Source organism: Bombyx mandarina, chromosome 03, assembly GCF_030267445.1.
Source record: "Bombyx mandarina strain Sakado chromosome 03, ASM3026744v2".
Lineage (NCBI taxonomy): Eukaryota > Metazoa > Arthropoda > Insecta > Lepidoptera > Bombycidae > Bombyx > Bombyx mandarina.
In genome coordinates this window covers 9,723,896-9,740,962 of record NC_143210.1, presented here as the reverse complement: position 1 = coordinate 9,740,962, position 17,067 = coordinate 9,723,896, and the positions used below count along the sequence as shown (strand labels likewise).

The 17,067-nt window shown below is 38.0% G+C and overlaps 1 protein-coding gene across 2 annotated transcripts in view; it reads right to left on the bottom strand.

Annotated features, from left to right (window-relative positions):
• The window catches only part of LOC114244140 (uncharacterized), a 65,201-nt gene extending 48,618 nt beyond the window's left edge, over positions 1-16,583 (bottom strand). Inside the window, exons 1-2 of one of the 2 annotated variants that reach the window (XM_028175859.2) lie at positions 15,573-16,583; positions 2,647-2,886 (exon numbers count right to left, since the gene is read on the bottom strand). In XM_028175859.2, coding sequence (XP_028031660.1) covers positions 2,647-2,886; positions 15,573-15,684 — 352 coding nt within the window. In that variant the 5' untranslated portion in view covers positions 15,685-16,583. The remainder of the gene's footprint in view (positions 1-2,646; positions 2,887-15,572) is intronic. The other variant, XM_089740084.1, reaches the window with a different exon arrangement.
• Positions 16,584-17,067: the final 484 nt, after the last annotated feature.

Genomic DNA, 17,067 nt, shown 5'->3' with positions numbered 1-17,067 from the left:
CGCGGACATAGTGAATAAACATGACAGTACTGCGACATCGTTAGTAATGCGACTTCAAAATCTAAATTTTTTTTGCATATTTTTAAAGTTATTAGACCATTATGTTCAATGCATTTATATGTTGATAAGAACTATTGTTGCAATAAAGAGAAATACTGAAATATTTCATAGAAATATGATAATAAGAAAAATATTTTGTTGAAATTTGTTACTTCATTCCATTTTGCGTTGTTCTCAATGCCCTTTGATTATTAGACAGGTTTACTTTTTTATGAATCATTTAAATTTGTACCAGTTGTCGCACTGTTATATTTCCAACTATGTAGCCTTAATTCTGTTTGTAATGATTGTGAATGAAAACCGGTTTGTGCTGAATGGCGACGGACCAAGCTACGTCATCATCATAACGTCTTCGCCTTTATAAAAGTCAGCTATGACGTGTGCGGGTTTTCGCATTGCTTTGTATTTCTCATATCTATGTTTTTTAAAAAAACACTGTTATTTGAATGTCTCGAAGATCTGTGACTAAAATAACAGGTGCCTGTTTTGTCTCCAGTAGCGGTTGCGTGGGATCTTTCAATGATAATACTGTTAGTATAATCTTTTCTTGTTTCTAATTTTTTACACATCTACATTTGATGGAATTTTCTTGTTGTTACTTTAATAGCTTTTATGAACTCATGCCATTTGTATATCGCATCCGTTTATACATATGCATATGAGTTGTTTTGAATTGAATGAATCTAAAGCATGCCTTGGATAGGATACCCTCTATGGCGCAGAGGAGTCAACGCAGCATCAATAGGGCTTTAGTGGCAACCGCGTGGCAGGAGAAGACCTGATTGATATGTATGGGGATCTGAATCCACCTTGTAGGTAGCGAACTGCATCTACACATCTAGCATAATGAATAATTACCTACGCATTTACACAGTTAAAAAATCTTATATTCAGTCTTTAGATTCGTCAAGACCAACCTAACAGCTTTCTCTGACAAGCGAACGAACAAACAAACAAGCAAACAGGCGGTTACGGTACGAAACATATAATGTTGTTTCACAACGTGTCACCAACACTAATAGAAAGAGGAGTTTATTTTACAATTACTGAATAGCGCTGGTGGAACTAAGTTTTAGTTTGAAAAAGAAATCTATATATAAAAATGAATTGCTGTTCGTTAGTCTCGCTAAAACTCGAGAACGGCTGGACCGATTTAGCTAATTTTGGTCTTGAATTATTTGTGGAAGTCCATAGAAAGTTTAAAAGGTAGATAAATATGAAAATGCTCGGAATTAAATAAAAATAACAATTCTGTTTTTCCTTTGATGTGTCCCCCGTCGGACGGATTGCTTTTGTTTGTTTTAAGTTTATTTTATGCAAACATTTAGTTCTTTTATTTATCGATTGAGGCACTACGAAGTCTAGTGTCCGGTCAGCTAGTATTCAATAAAAATTCGTCATAATTTTGATCATAACGTATGTATCTTAAAACACCAATGAGGACTGATCGTTGCTAAACTATTTGTTTTAAACATACACGGTTCATTACCGGGTAGTTGTTTACCAAAAAAAAAATTGATTTTCATTCATCAATAATTTATCTTTTGATGGTATCGGAAATATATACAGTACAGAATCTGTCGTTATTACTGCCCGATTACCCGGTTATAGGCAATTGGTTCCCGGACAACATACGGTTAATACCGCACGATCCAGTCGATCGTGATTTGTATTCGGTTTTGTATGTCGACGAGATTGCTCTAATGACTGCCTAATTCAAACAGTCGAGGTCTTTGAGGTTGAAAAAATCGTGGCTCAAGTCGTAATAAATTTCGTTTAAATAATATTGACAAAATTAAATGATTCAACATTGACTTTTATTTAGATGTTCTTTGAAGTCATAGTTTCGTAGACGGCCGTGTAATAAGCACTCGAAATACGGAAATTCTCGGTCAATATTAGCTGAGGGGAAGTACAATCAATGGCTAATACGGTGCGCTAGAGATGTCCGTGATAATACGTGCCGTATTTCCCATTACAACACGACGGAGGTGCAAATTTTTAGATTCCCATTAAATATTTACTGAGCGGAGACATTCACATCGTGATATATACGCTTACTGTAATAATCTATATATATATTTCTTCTGTACGTGTGTTTGTCACTGAACTCCTCCTTAACGGCTGGACCGATTTTAATTAAATTGTGTACCTCCAGGTGGATTCGAGAATGGTTTAGATTTACAAATCAGCCCGGCAGATGGCGCTGCAGTTGGTGTCTAGGCTATTTGTCGTTCCTAGAAATAATTTATATGGCAAAACAATATCAGATGGGACGTTATCTTTTTTTTTTGGTAAGTTAAAATCCCTACCATGAGATCTGTAGTTTGCTTTAAGCAGGCTTTAAAATAGTTGGCAATAATTCCGAGCTTACATTTCTTCGTGAGCGACGATACACTTATTCTGGATCAGTGATCAGGATCAAATGATCATTTATAGAATGGCTGTGAGTAAAGTACCTAATTATAATTTTAAAAATATCTTCCAACGACATCCTGTATTTTTTACAAATTGTACAAGTAGATAGACCTTAACCGTAATGTTATTACAAAATTAAATTAAATAAATTAATAATACGCTTCTCACCTCTACCGCTTCTGCCGACGAACCTCAGGTCATTGAACTTGGCAACCCTATTTTTCATAACGGCAGAGTTGTTCCTCAATTCCGCGGAACAGTTTTCATCGTTGCCAGCTCTGACCGTCACCAGGGTTCCGTCCAGAACGTCTCCAAGGGCGACCACTTTGAAACCACCGGGCAGAGTTTTATTTGAACGCCAGTGCTGTGGTAATATAGAGCACATGTAGTCAGGACTGCCAGTTTTAACTGCAAACAAGAAATGTACTGTTCAAAGAATGAAATCCTTGGTGTTCCCAGCGATGCAACAATGCTGGAGCTCAATTTTGTAAGTCGTCGTGGCCTAAAGGATAACACGTCCGGTGCATTCGTATCGAGCGATGCAACGGTGTTCGAATCCCGCAGGCGGGCACCAATTATTCTAATGAAATACGTACTTAACAAATGTTCACGATTGACTTCCACGGTGAAGGAATAACATCGTGTAATAAAAATCAAAACCCGCAAAATTATAATTTGCGTAATTACTGGTGGTAGGACCTCTTGTGAGTCCGCACGGGTAGGTGCCACCGCCCCGCCTATTTCTGCCGTGAAGCAGTAATGCGTTTCGGTTTGAAGGGGAAGCCGTTGTAACTATACTGAGACCTTAGAACTTATATCTCAAGGTGTGTGGCGTACTTACGTTGTAGATGTCTATGGGTTCCAGTAACCACTTAACACCAGGTGGGCTGTGAGCTCGTCCACACATCTAGGCAGTAAAAAAAAAAGCTCAAAACACATCGATTACTATTAAAGTAAACACGTAAGCACTAACAGAGGTTCACAGACGACTTCCACAATGAAAGTTATCAAATACAGTCGCAAAAGCTTTTACATTTGCGTAATCAGAGCTGGTATTGTGATCCAGTGCGGCTTGGTACAAGCAATTCGACTATTTTCAGCCTATTCCAGTTTGAAGATTAGTACAGCGGTTAGGCAATGAAAATGAGACTACGACCTTCAAAATAGGTGAAATTTTCGTTGTAATATATAAGGACTATAGATTTTCGGTAACACTTAAACACCAGATAGGCCGAGAATTTGTCTATCCAATTGTAGAAATAAAAAATAGACAATCAACTTCAAATAAAATAAAGTTAAAATTCCCTTGTACTATGTGGTTACGCCAATTTTTGTCAAGTGGAGTGCAAATAACAAATTTTAAACTATTGACTAAATAAAACTATTGACTTAGTTCAATTCTGGCAGCTGTTCAACCGGGATTCACCGTTTCTGTTACCAAACAAATATTAGGTGGATACTTTACTATAACACTTACAATATCTACTACATTTAGGTACTACCAGAGCCTTGAAACTGCGATACTTGAAAACATTTTTTTTTTTTGTATGGAAACTATCGACATCTTTTAGCGAATGCCCATGAACTTATATGTTATTAAATTAAAGGCATTTAATTATTGTATATGTCGGCGCAAATATGACTATTTACCTACTGATCATCAACTAATTACTCTGTGATAAGAAATTGATGTTAAACAGTTCCTTTTATTGTAATTTCAATACTTTAAAACGTGTTTGAAAAACGTGTAAACCCGCTCACGTGTTTGAAAAACGTGTAAACACGCTCACGTGTTTAAAACGTGTCAACACGCTCACGGGTACGAAGCCCCATAAATACGGCCGTGCTGTCTAGCACTGACTGATTCGTGTCCAAGCCGTTGTACTGTACGGATATCTCTGTAACGTTGTTATGCTTCTCGTGCAATATACGAAGTTTTCGTGAAGTTTTGTTTCGGAAACCCAAACATGAGTCATTCGTCAAGAAAGTGATGACCGCGACGTCAGCGGTGCTGACGTCACACTTTTTACAAACAATACGGACGTCCCTACTCCGTCATCAGAAGCGGGATCACACGCCGCCTCCGCTCAGCAACAACCTGGTGACCAGATAACCGTATCGGCGGATAATGACTACCCTCCAGCATCAGCCGATAAGCCTGTACCGTCTGCTTCACAAATCAGCATGGTCGAGCGACGGAATCAACAATCAACTGATCAATGAATACAAAAGATAAGTTTTTATTTTTGATTACTAAAATTTCACCACAAAATTCATCTGAAGACCATGATATCCTTACACAACGAACAACACCTTACACATTCTTATCCCACCTTCAATAAATCTACGAGAACCTCCGAGAAATCTACGAGAACCTCCGAGAAATCTACGAAAACCTCCGAGAACCCTACAATAAAATCGCATTAATAGTCTCAAACTTACATAGTTACAAGTAACGCAAGTATAACAGATGCGCTACTCAGAGAAACTTTTTATTCCTGCAGATCAATGGGAATCAAAGAAAACCTACGAGAATCAACGAGGCTGGTGCAGAGCGCGCACCGCCCAAGTGGGATCACATGCCGCCTCCGCTGAGCAACAACCTGGAGACCAGATAACCGTATCGGCGGAAGAAGACTACCCACCAGCATCAGCCGATGAACCTCTACCATCTACTTCACAAACCAGGATGGTCGAACAACAAAATCAACAATCGGCATAAGGATAAGTTTTTATTTTTGATTAATAAAATTACGCCACCACATGAGTACCACAGTGTACGCCACCACATGAGTACCACAGTGTACGCCACCACATGAGTACCACAGTATACGCCACCACATGAGTACCACAGTGTACGCCCACTACATAAGTACCACAGTGTACGCCCACTGCATAAGTACCACAGTGTACGTCCACTACATAAGTACCACAGTGTACGCCCACTGCATAAGTACCACAGTGTACGTCCACTACATAAGTACCACAGTGTACGTCCACTACATACAGTCGTGGTCAACTAATTAGGGACATTTAAGATAGTGAAGGGCTATAACCGGTTATGTACATTTAAATATAAAGCCCTATTGATTTCTCAGCACCTATTATTTGCATAATGTGGTCCGATTATTATGCTATAAATGGCTGTAAATAAAAGATTTAATAAATAGAGAAAGCATTTAATATCAAAGATTAAACATGTATTAAATATTAAGGTACAATTATGTAGTGGACATTTAATTAAGGACAGTAAAGTATAATGAAAAATACAGTAAAGTTACACAAAACTTATAATCTTCAGTGTTATAATATCTTTAACAGCTCTATTTTATTAGGTACGTGTAAAATCAGTACCCAGTAGCAAAACCTTTGTTAGTAATTACCGCTTGACACCGATGTGGCATAGACATTATCAGTTTCTGACATGTTTCGACAGGAATGTTTGCCCATGCCTCACAAAAAGCTTCATGAAGTTCATCCAAATTTGTATTACGATAAGTGGCAACTTTTTTCTTGATTTCGTGCCAAAGGTGCTCAATTGGGTTGAGGTCCGGGCTATTTTCTGGCTAATCTAGCACCGATACAAACTGACTGGTAAGAAACGACTTGACTGAATGGGCAGTATGTTTCGGGTCATTATCCTGCTGAAACGTCCATATAATAGGGAGATGCTCCTCAGCATAGGGAAGCATAGTTTCTTCCAATATTAACTTTCCTCACAGGTCCCACTCCACGTCCAGAAAATGAACCCCATATTTTAATGTTTCCACCGCCATGTTTCACCTGTTTTTTTGTGAAACTTGGATTCATTTCCGCTTTTACAGGACGTCATACATATTGCCTTCCATCTGAAGAAATCAAATTAACCTTGGTCTCGTCAGAGAAAAGTACATGTTGCCATTGGGCGTAGGTCCAATGTCCATATTTACGTGCAAATGCCAAACGAGCATTTCTATGTTCTTTCTTCAACAACGGTACTTTGCGAGCCACTCTTCCGAACAACCCTGCTTCTACCAAACGTCGTCGAACGGTCCTCGCAGATACACCGGCTCTTTCGTTGGCCCCAAACACTTCGTGTTTAATTAAAAAAGGGTCTAGAAACGGATCTTTCTTAACTAGCCTGGTTATCATTCTATCTTCTTGCGGAGTCGTTTTTCTCGATCTTTTTGTTCTAGACACATTTAAAGCTGGGTTATAGCGCTTGAAATGCTGCACTGCATTGCATACCATAGTTTTTGAACAATTTAAATGTTGTGCTATCCTTCGGTATGACCAACCACGCTCGACAAACTTCATGATAATTTTTCGTAGTGTTGGATTGCAACTTTTATTTTTGCCCATTTTTCTTCAAAATAATTCTCAAAACTTAAAATAAAAAATCTGGATGCCGCCAAAACGACAACTAAACAATAAGAAAAGAAACAAAAAAGTATTAAAATTCCAATTTTGAAATTAGAACGCAATACCTCAGTGTCCCTAATTAAATGGCCAGCCAGCATTCTTTGAACCAATAGCACTATGATATTGTATCAGCTATACTGTAAAGAGGTTTAATGTTTAAGAAGTTGTTATTGTTTGTATAATCGCGCACATAAATGACTAATTACACTTACATGTAAAAGATATGGCATATTGCTAAGACTCGTTGGAAAATAAAAAAAAAATCACAATTTAGCTTAACTAGAGATTGTCCCTAATTAGTTGGCCACGACTGTAAGTACCACAGTGTACGTCCACTACATAAGTACCACAGTGTACGTCCACTACATAAGTACCACAGTGTACGTCCACTACATAAGTACCACAGTGTACGTCCACTACATAAGTACCACAGTGTACGTCCACTACATAAGTACTACAGTGTACGTCCACTACATAAGTACCACAGTGTACGTCCACTATATAAGTACCACAGTGTGCGTCCACTACATAAGTACCACAGTGTGCGTCCACTACATAAGTACCACAGTGTGCGTCCACTACATAAGTACCACAGTGTACGTCCACTACATAGTACCACAGTGTACGTCCACTACATAGTACCACAGTGTACGTTCACTACATAAGTACCACAGTGTGCGTCCACTACATAAGTACCACAGTGTACGTCACAATATAAAACTACACAAAATAAGTTACTTTCAAAGTAACATAAACAGGTACACAGATACCAATCTCAGAAACAGACATTCCATTGTTTCAGATGGACTCCAAGAACTCTCTGGTGATACACCATACATGGGCGGCTGGTGCAGAGCGCGCACCGCCTGTCAGTATGGCCGTGTCGGCGCAAATATGACTATTTACCTACTGATCATCAACTAATTACTCTGTGATAATAAATTGATGTTAAACAGTTCCTTTTATTGTAATTTCAATACTTTAAAACGTGTTTGAAAAACGTGTAAACCCGCTCACGTGTTTGAAAAACGTGTAAACACGCTCACGTGTTTAAAACGTGTCAACACGCTCACGGGTACGAAGCCCCATAAATACGGCCGTGCTGTCTAGCACTGACTGATTCGTGTCCAAGCCGTTGTACTGTACGGATATCTCTGTAACGTTGTTATGCTTCTCGTGCAATATACGAAGTTTTCGTGAAGTTTTGTTTCGGAAACCCAAACATGAGTCATTCGTCAAGAAAGTGATGACCGCGACGTCAGCGGTGCTGACGTCACACTTTTTACAAACAATACGGATGTCCCTACTCCGTCATATAACAAAACACAGAAAAAAATAATAATAAACCATACAAGTCTTTATTTGTTATAGACAAAATGATTAAATTTTATCAATTAGTGGTTTCGATAATTTACTAAATCTTTCATTAAAAATAAAATATAGGATAGGTAATTTGTTACTGCTATCAACTGGAGCAATGAGAAACTAATCGAAGCGAAGCCATCTAGTGGCCGAGGCCCGTAAACATTTTTGTTGAGTGCTAGAGTTGCTTATCTATAACTAATTTATGTGTGTTATCTATGGTTACTACTGCTTTAAATGATATCAAACAGGGCCGAAACCAAATGTTTTATTGACAAATTGAGTAAAGTAGAGTAAAGAATCAATCACGATCTAGCTTCAGTTGATTGGTGAAAAAAAAAACATTTGGACTTTTTAGAAACAGAACATTAAACGTTGGACTACAATAAAGTGCCAAAGAAAACGATTAAAAACATGGATTAGATAACTTCCATAACTGATTATGAATGTTGACATTCATGTCACTAACCGGAAAAGACCCGTAAAAACATCACGCTACTAGTAGAGGTGCTAATTGTAAAGCAACACATAAATTGTAATTTGGTCACACGCTTCAGATTGCCTTACGATGCTGGAAAAACGCTGTTAGCAAACAACCGCCTACTAATGCGATCACTGGTATTTTAAACAGCTGATATTTTAGGCATCGTGGCGCGAAGGCCCACCCACCTTGAGACATTAGCTCGAAGTCCCTTTTGTATGGTCTAACTGCTATCACACCTAACAAATCGAAACATATAATTGATTTGCGGCAAAAAAAGGTAAGATGGCAGTATATATACTTTTATATCCGCGTTAGATCGTGACATACTCAATAATAATATAGATTCATTCATTTTACGGGTTGTGATTTTTATTATCTATATATTAAATAGGTGAAGCAAAATCTTTGTATGCCTTTTTACGAAAATTGCGGAATATGGCAGAGGAGTATGAACTTTCTCATACTTATAGAAAATATAGAGAAGGAGTGCACAATGCTAATATGTTTTAAAATAATGCATAAAAAATACATTAAACCAATAAAGAAAACATTACACACACTAACATGTATTTGACACACACACGCATACCTACTATTTTGTTTATTGTTAAAGTCTGAGGTCAAGTTGAGAATAGATTAAAATTGTTTTTCTTTAATATTATTTGTCTATAGTGTAGGTAGCCTTAGCGAAATCTGTGATTATAGAAGTAAAGTATTTGACAATAGAACCATACTAATGTTCAAACTTATAATTTAAATTAATAAATAGCCGTAGCATTTGAACCTTACAATATATACCTATATCTAAGTGAATATGCCGTCAATACTATGCTTATGATATCTATGTGTGTATGTATGTGTATATGTATCTGTACATATATGTATATGTATTTCACTGAAATGGTACACCGCGCGTAGTTTCGTTTCCAAATGATTCTTGTCCACCTGATAGTTGTCTGGAAGAGATCGCTCTTAGCGATAAGACCGCCAATTGTACTTTTTTGTGTTTAATGTATCGCACCGTTTATTTGTTTTTTGGTGTACTATAAAGAAGACTCTCTCTCTCTCTCTCTCTCTCTCTTATGTATGTTATGTGGATTTTTCGAGCAGTAAGACTTGCACCAGTCAATTGCATCAAATATTCTGATGTACGTTGTCACGCGTTATAATATTGACTTTGGATGCTGTTGTAGCCCTTATTTCAATATACCTAAAATTTTGAAGGCTTGATTCAAGGTGACAATTATTTTAGATTCAAGGTGACAATTTTTTTAATTATTTCTAGAACAGTGCAATCAATCTAAGTGACTGAGACTGTTTCAATATTGTTAAATACCGCGACGCCTATTCGAAATAGAGTTGAAACAGAATTCACATCAAGGACACAATAAATTTATTAAAAGGAACAAAAAGATCATCAGTTACTTGTGTAGGTGTTTAGATATATTTAAAAAAACTATGCAGTAACAAATGAAATACTGGTGAAATACTGGTGGTAGGACCTCTTGTGAGTCCGCACGGGTAGGTATCACCACCCTACCTATTTCTGCCGTGAAGCAGTAATGCGTTTCGGTTTGAAGGGTTTAGCAGCCGTTGTAACTATACTTGAGACCTTAGAACTTATATCTCAAGGGTGGTGCATTTACATTGTAGATGTCTATGGGCTCCAGTAACCGTTTAACACCAGGTGGGCTGTGAGCTCGTCCACCCGTGTAAGCAATAAAAAAAACGTACTTAACAAATAATCACGAATAACTTCCATGGTGAAGGAATAACATCGTGCAATATAGTCCGCAAAAATTTTAATTTTATGTAATTACTGATTGTAGAGCTTCTTGTGAACCCGCATGGGTAGGTACCACCACCCTGCCTATTTCTGCGGTGAAGTAGTAATTCGGCTTGAAGTGTGATGCAGCCTTTAATTTGTATAAAAAAATAAGACTTAAAACTCATGTCTCAAGATAGGCGAAGACATTGTGTTAATTGATGTCTGGACTCCGCTGACCACTAAATACCAAGTAGGGTCGTCCTCCCATATTAGGAATAAAAAAAAACAAATAAGAAAACATAATATAGGTAGCTACGTAAATAACTCATAAAAATTCGTGTATGCTGATTACATAATGTAGTGTAAATGATTATTCTTGAGGCAAGTTATTAGCTTCCGAGCATTAAGATTATATTTATTGTTGGTTGAAGAGTACTTCATTGTATTTTTAAGGCAATTTATGTTTGTCGGAATTATCTTCATTATTTTTAGTAATTAGTCACTTTTTTGCAATATTATGGTTGCTCATCTGCGACTTAGAAATTAGTGTAACAAAAACTAATGTTATAATTACCGGTTGTAGCGTATATCGCTAGCACGCGACTACTATACTACCTATAAGTATTAGAATGCTACTATTTTAGTTGCCGCTCTTCGCAGGCGAGCATATGATGGTGAGTGATTACCGTCGCCTATGAATGTTGATTATACCAAGGCCAAAGCCAAGTCGTTGGCTACGGCAGCGTGCTTTCCGCAAAGCTTATTTGCAGATCTGTGGATACCGTCTCCTTCGAGGCAGGGTTTGTTCTCGCCGGGACGCCTTCCTGGGACTTGAAGGCGGAGGCGCTCGCCACTGATTATACTACCTCCACAGGAGCCACGTCCCGATGAAGAAGCGATTAGAGCGTGGAGGCTCCAGTCTCGGCGGTCCATCATGAAGGTATGGTCGAGGCGGTGCGCACGGTCCTCACAAACTGGTTTAATTGCGACTGAGGGCATTTCACGTTCCGGTTGATGCAAGTGCTCACCGGCCATGGTTTTTTGAGCCAGTACCTTTTTTTTTTAATGCTGGGAAATCCATTTACGGATACCCGGTCGAGGTGGTACCTGCCTGTGCCGGTACTTACATTGCGTCGCCCGAAGGGAACCGACGTTGGAGTCACGATGGTGCCATCAGTGTGCTTTTAACGAGGACACGGCCGAGCTCATACTTAATGTCCGTCCGTCGCTGTGATGAAAGGCGATGCTCGACTTTTGCTCGACCTCGACTTTTGCTCGTCTCTCTCCGCACTTATCCGTCTTCGCCGAGCCGGGGACTGAAGGCCACGCTTTTTTTTATATAATAAATTTATTTTCTATTTTTTATACAGATTTTCTATAAAAGCGTGTTTTTTAGTTGTTTTTTTTAAACTATTCTTTATTTCATGTATAGAGAGCCCTAACCGACTGATTGCAATTTCGCATAGTGGTTGAAATTTCACAAAAATCATGGACGCCTTAGAATTTTGATTGGTATGTATCGCTTTTTTTTTTTGACTTTGTGGAGTCAGTGCAGCGTGTCCTATCTTTCCATTCAAGCCTGTCATTCGTAATCTCTGTAGTCACACTCTACCCTCACATATTCTCTACCACACAGTTAATCCAAGTATTTTTAGGACGTTTTTCCTCACGGATCTCACTCATTATCGTTAATGAATGAATGATGTTGACTAATATAGAAAATTAAAATATGTTCAACAAAACAAGGAGAAAAGTAAACCGTTTTTGTTTGTACATATTTATATACATACTAGCGACCCGCCCTCGCTTCGCTTCGGAAACATTAAAACAAACATGAAACCAAAAAAAAAAAAAAAATTAAAAAAAGTAGCCTATGTTCATCAGGGACAATGTCGGCTTCTAATGGAAAAATAATTTTTCAAATCGGTCCAGTAGTTTTGGAGCCTATTCGAAACAAACAAACAAACAAATCTTTCCTCTTTATAATATTAGTATAGAAGTATAGATTTCTATGATGGCGAGCGATGTAAAACACATTTTTCAAACAGATTGCGCGCAATTTCGTCACAAGCGCTACTGCGATGTGTTTTCATGAACGGTTACATTTTGTATTTTAAGACAGCGTTTTTTTTCTTTCAAGAAGAAACGCCCCGTTGAAGTCTTTTCCTCCGTTCATATTCCGTTAAAAAGAAACACAAGTAGTGTTAATTGAGTGTTACAAAGATGCAGTGATTTTTAAAATAAGTAGAAATTGGCGTTTGGCATGATAGGTCTCCATAGGTCTCCAACTAAATGACCTTGTCGCTCTGGCGTAAGAACGTAATATTCAATTAACGACTGTCATTTTGTTCGATTTAAGGAGGACAGAAATAGAATTGTCTGTCATTAAAAATCTTTTAACATACTCGGAAAATATTTTCCAGAGTATGTTTCTCGTTTAGATATAAAAGTTGATCTTTTATATATTAGTGTCATAGCTTTAGGGCTTGGCAGCAGATTACCCATTTCTCAAACAAAGCTTTTTTCATTGCACACAGAGAATTAATGTTTTTATTTATTTATTGCTTACATGAGCTCACAGCCCATCTGGTGTTAAGTGGTTACTGGAGCCCATAGACATCTATAACGTAAATACGCCACCCACCTTGAGCTATAAGTTCTAGTATAGTTACAACGGCTGCCCCACCCTTCAAACCGAAACGCATTACTGTTTCACGGCAGAAAAAGACAGAGTAGTGGTGTACCTACCCGTGCGGGCTCACAAGAGGTCTACCACTAGTAAAGAGAGTAACAGATATTTAGACATACATACATGTCTAAATATGAAATTCAAAAAACCTCTTTATATTTACTTTGATGGACATATAACTGTCTTATGTTTAGCGTTAACCGAAGTGCGCTATCCTTCTCAATTATATTGCCTCAATAGTGATTTGTATCACGTCACAACTCGGCAGGCTGTAGCCAGTGCAATCTCAACCAGCACTCCTAATGTTTCGAAGTTTTTAGTCTAAGCGATAAAATGACCCGTGTATTATACGTATCGAGTGAAGCGACAGTCCACTGAGTTTCTCGCCGGATCTTCTCAGTGGGTCGCGTTTCCGATCCGGTGGTAGATTCTACGAAGCACTGCTCTTGCTAGGGCTAGTGTTGACAACGTCATCAGGTTAGAGCCCCGTGAGCTCACCTATTTGTTCGGTTATACTAGTATCGCCTCTAAAGGCTACCTACCAGCTTAGGTAGAAAAAAAAAAGTGAAGCGACGGTGCCGGTGTTCAAATCCCGAAGGAAACATTTCTTCGAACTGACGAAGGACTAAAATCGTGGAATAAAAATTAAACCCGAAAATTTTATAATTATTCGCGACGGGACGCACAGGGGACTAAGAACTTTAAAAAAATACAGCAATTGGAGAATGGTGAAAAAATAAATTAAAAATTTCTAATAAATTAAACATTATTGTATGTATAAAATTATTGTATAAAAATGAGTTCATTTACTTATACTATAGTGTATACTTTTATATACAACATGCTAATAAATGAAAAAATTCATTCAATAGTCCACAGCTCGGAATTTGGTTTCTTTTATGAGCAGAAATAATATATTTTTATTCCCTGTTCTTTTTTTTTATAATTCCATTGAGCTAGTTTGGATTCATGATCACCTCAAAAGTGGGTAATGAAAGCCCTGATTAATAAAATGATCGAATCTGGTCCTATTACCTTTATCTTAACAAGTCCCTATTCTTTACGTAGGTTTTTGAAGGATAGGTATTCGGACATCGATTCAAAACAAACTAAAAATCCGTTATAATGGATCTCAATTATGTTAGAACTCAATCACTATTTTTGTGAATTAAAAATAATTGTTATTTAATTCATTAAATAGCATCTAACAACGTTTTTTCTCAACCAATCACAATCTATGATATTATTTTTGACTGATCGTTGTGTATTAATATGATCTGTGGTTAGCCTGTCGTACGTTTTGGCCCCAAATGACGTCACACGAGATAAACGTTCGGCCGTGCCTTAAAATTTTACGCTGCTCTGTTTCATATCAATAATTTTTAATGTAAGCGTTTAATAATCCCGTTAGTGTTTATTTGTTTACTAAATGTCAAATCACGTAACGTCGCACTTTAGTTTACTTTCACGGTAGCCCGTCTGCAGATTCTCGTCGCATTTTCCTTAAACTTTCACCGTTTTTTTTAGTTGCATCGATTAGATTTAACTTCATAGGTGTGTTGTATTGGTTACGCGAGTGTTACAGTCATTCGTATATTCCGATGATACTCCGGCACGACCTTGTTTTGACGTAGGAATGAAATTGAATGTTTTTTACGTACATTCTTTCAAGTTATACGGATGCAAATAAGATTTCGGTTCTTCTTATACGAGTTAGGATGCTTTGCTCTGTTTTCGTTGTTGATGCTACCGATGTACCGGGTATCATAGAAATCGTATCGTAAAAACGCAACTGGCTGTCCTCATATAGCATCTTCAAGTCTCAATTGTATTGATGAAAACTGACGAAGATTTTTTTCAGTAGTTATCCAGATTAGAATTTTTACTTGTTTTTGTTTTAATTTAATTCTTCTTCTTTTCTCCACCTTATCCTACTAGGTGCAGTCGGCACAAAAAAAAATTCTCTTCCGTTTTTTTCTGTCAGTCGTCATCTCAACACTCACTCCTCTCTCTCTCATATCGTTATTCACACACTTCATCCATGTCTTCTTCGGTCAAACTCTCTTCCACCTCTAATTTGCACTTTATTATATTCATTGTTTTAATATACTATATGTTGTAATACGCGATAATTGAAAACATAATTCACACGCTTTATCGATTACTGTATTACAAAAAATTTAGCAACGAAAATACTTTAAAATGTATTAACATTGCACAATTAACGTAATTTTTTATTGCTATTTAATTGCAATTGTAATTTAGAAGTAACAAAAACCGTTTAGTTTGGAAATAAATGGGATTGAAAATATGGAAAAAAAATAGTTTGAGGTTAGCTTAGGAAAAAGTTAGTAAATGCTATGTAATAAGAATGTAATGAAAGCCCATACCTAGATCGGGGTATTCAGAGAGAGTCTCTTCGATGATAGACTGCAGCCACCAGGGCTCTAGGTCTGCCATCTCACGGCGGCGTCGGCCCCGCGACTCATACGGCAAATGCATCCTTTAGCGGCTCATCACACGATCACACGCTGGGCCTTTACAAGCGTCTCTACACACTAAACCCACAAAACAGGCGATGTATACGTCACTTATGGAATTGTCGCCCGTGTCAAGGTCACCATTTATTATTCCAATTTCGTTACGTTACGATTTAATCGTAAATTCAAGTGTCCTAAGTTTAAGGTGCTGGCGCTGTTCCAATTTTAGTCTCTGCAAGTTCACGATAACGCAGACCTTTTGATGCCTTTAGTTGTCTAGGCGAAAGTTTACTACACTGAGTGTTCACTTAGCACGGGCAAGTTGATTCCTTTAAATTCTGTCCTTCTTTGGATTCTTAAACTGTATCAGTCTCTTCTTTTCTAATTGGTTTAATTTAAATGTATTCTTTCTTAAATAACAACTCGTGTGTGCGGTCACTTTGGCGTCCTGGTTTATATCGCACACGAATATTTATGTCGTTATTTCCTCAATGGGTCGATGAGGCAGGCAATATGCTCCAGTTTACGTTAGAACGAACCTTGGTGATTTCTTAAACTTTACTTTCGACATTTTAGATGAGTCACGATCCTCCCGGGTTATTGCGAGAGCCCAAATCACGGCGATCATTAAGTTCCGGTCGGATATTCTCAGAAGAATTTTCAAGTTACCGGCGTCTCAAGGTGTTCAAAGTTGTCAACGTAAAAAGTCAGTGATTTTTGAATATTTTTTCCCGCGCTTCGTGGTCGATTGATAAGAGCATTTCTAATTTGTCTTGTTATTGGAATTGTTTACGTGTTGTCGGCTGACAGGTGTCTATCGCGCGCGTCGCGTAGTGAGTTCGGTCGGATGAGTCAGCGTGCGCGCTCGACGGAGTCTGGACGCGTGCTCGCTGCCCGCGCGACTCTCCACTACTGAACCGCCGCCATTCTGTCACTCGCTGCCTCCATTCTCTGCGGTCAATCTGCGGTTTGGCCACGCTTCATTTGTCGGGAAAACGCGCGTCGTTGGCTTCCCGCTCGCGCTTGTGACTCGACGATGTTGTCCGAGCGAGACGGAATCAAGTTTTGTATCATTAAATATTTTTGTTTAGTTCCATTGTCGAAAGGGAAATATTATGAGCTTTTTCATTTCGAGGCGCGGTTGCGTATCTCCCTCTTTCCGTTCGCTGGCTGCGGTTAATGTGGAAAGAGAAGTCGATAACCATTCACGAAATTCGAAGCTACTTCGAAGTTACGTGAAACAGCTCAAAGCTTAGCTTTACGTTTTGATAGAACGTTTAGATAGGTTTATAAAAAATAGATTAGTTATGATGACATAAGTGTGAATTTTTCCATTTAATTCGCGTAAAAGCTTACAGCAATCAAAGCATCTGTTCTCAGGTCAATGAACTGATAACGGAGTTAG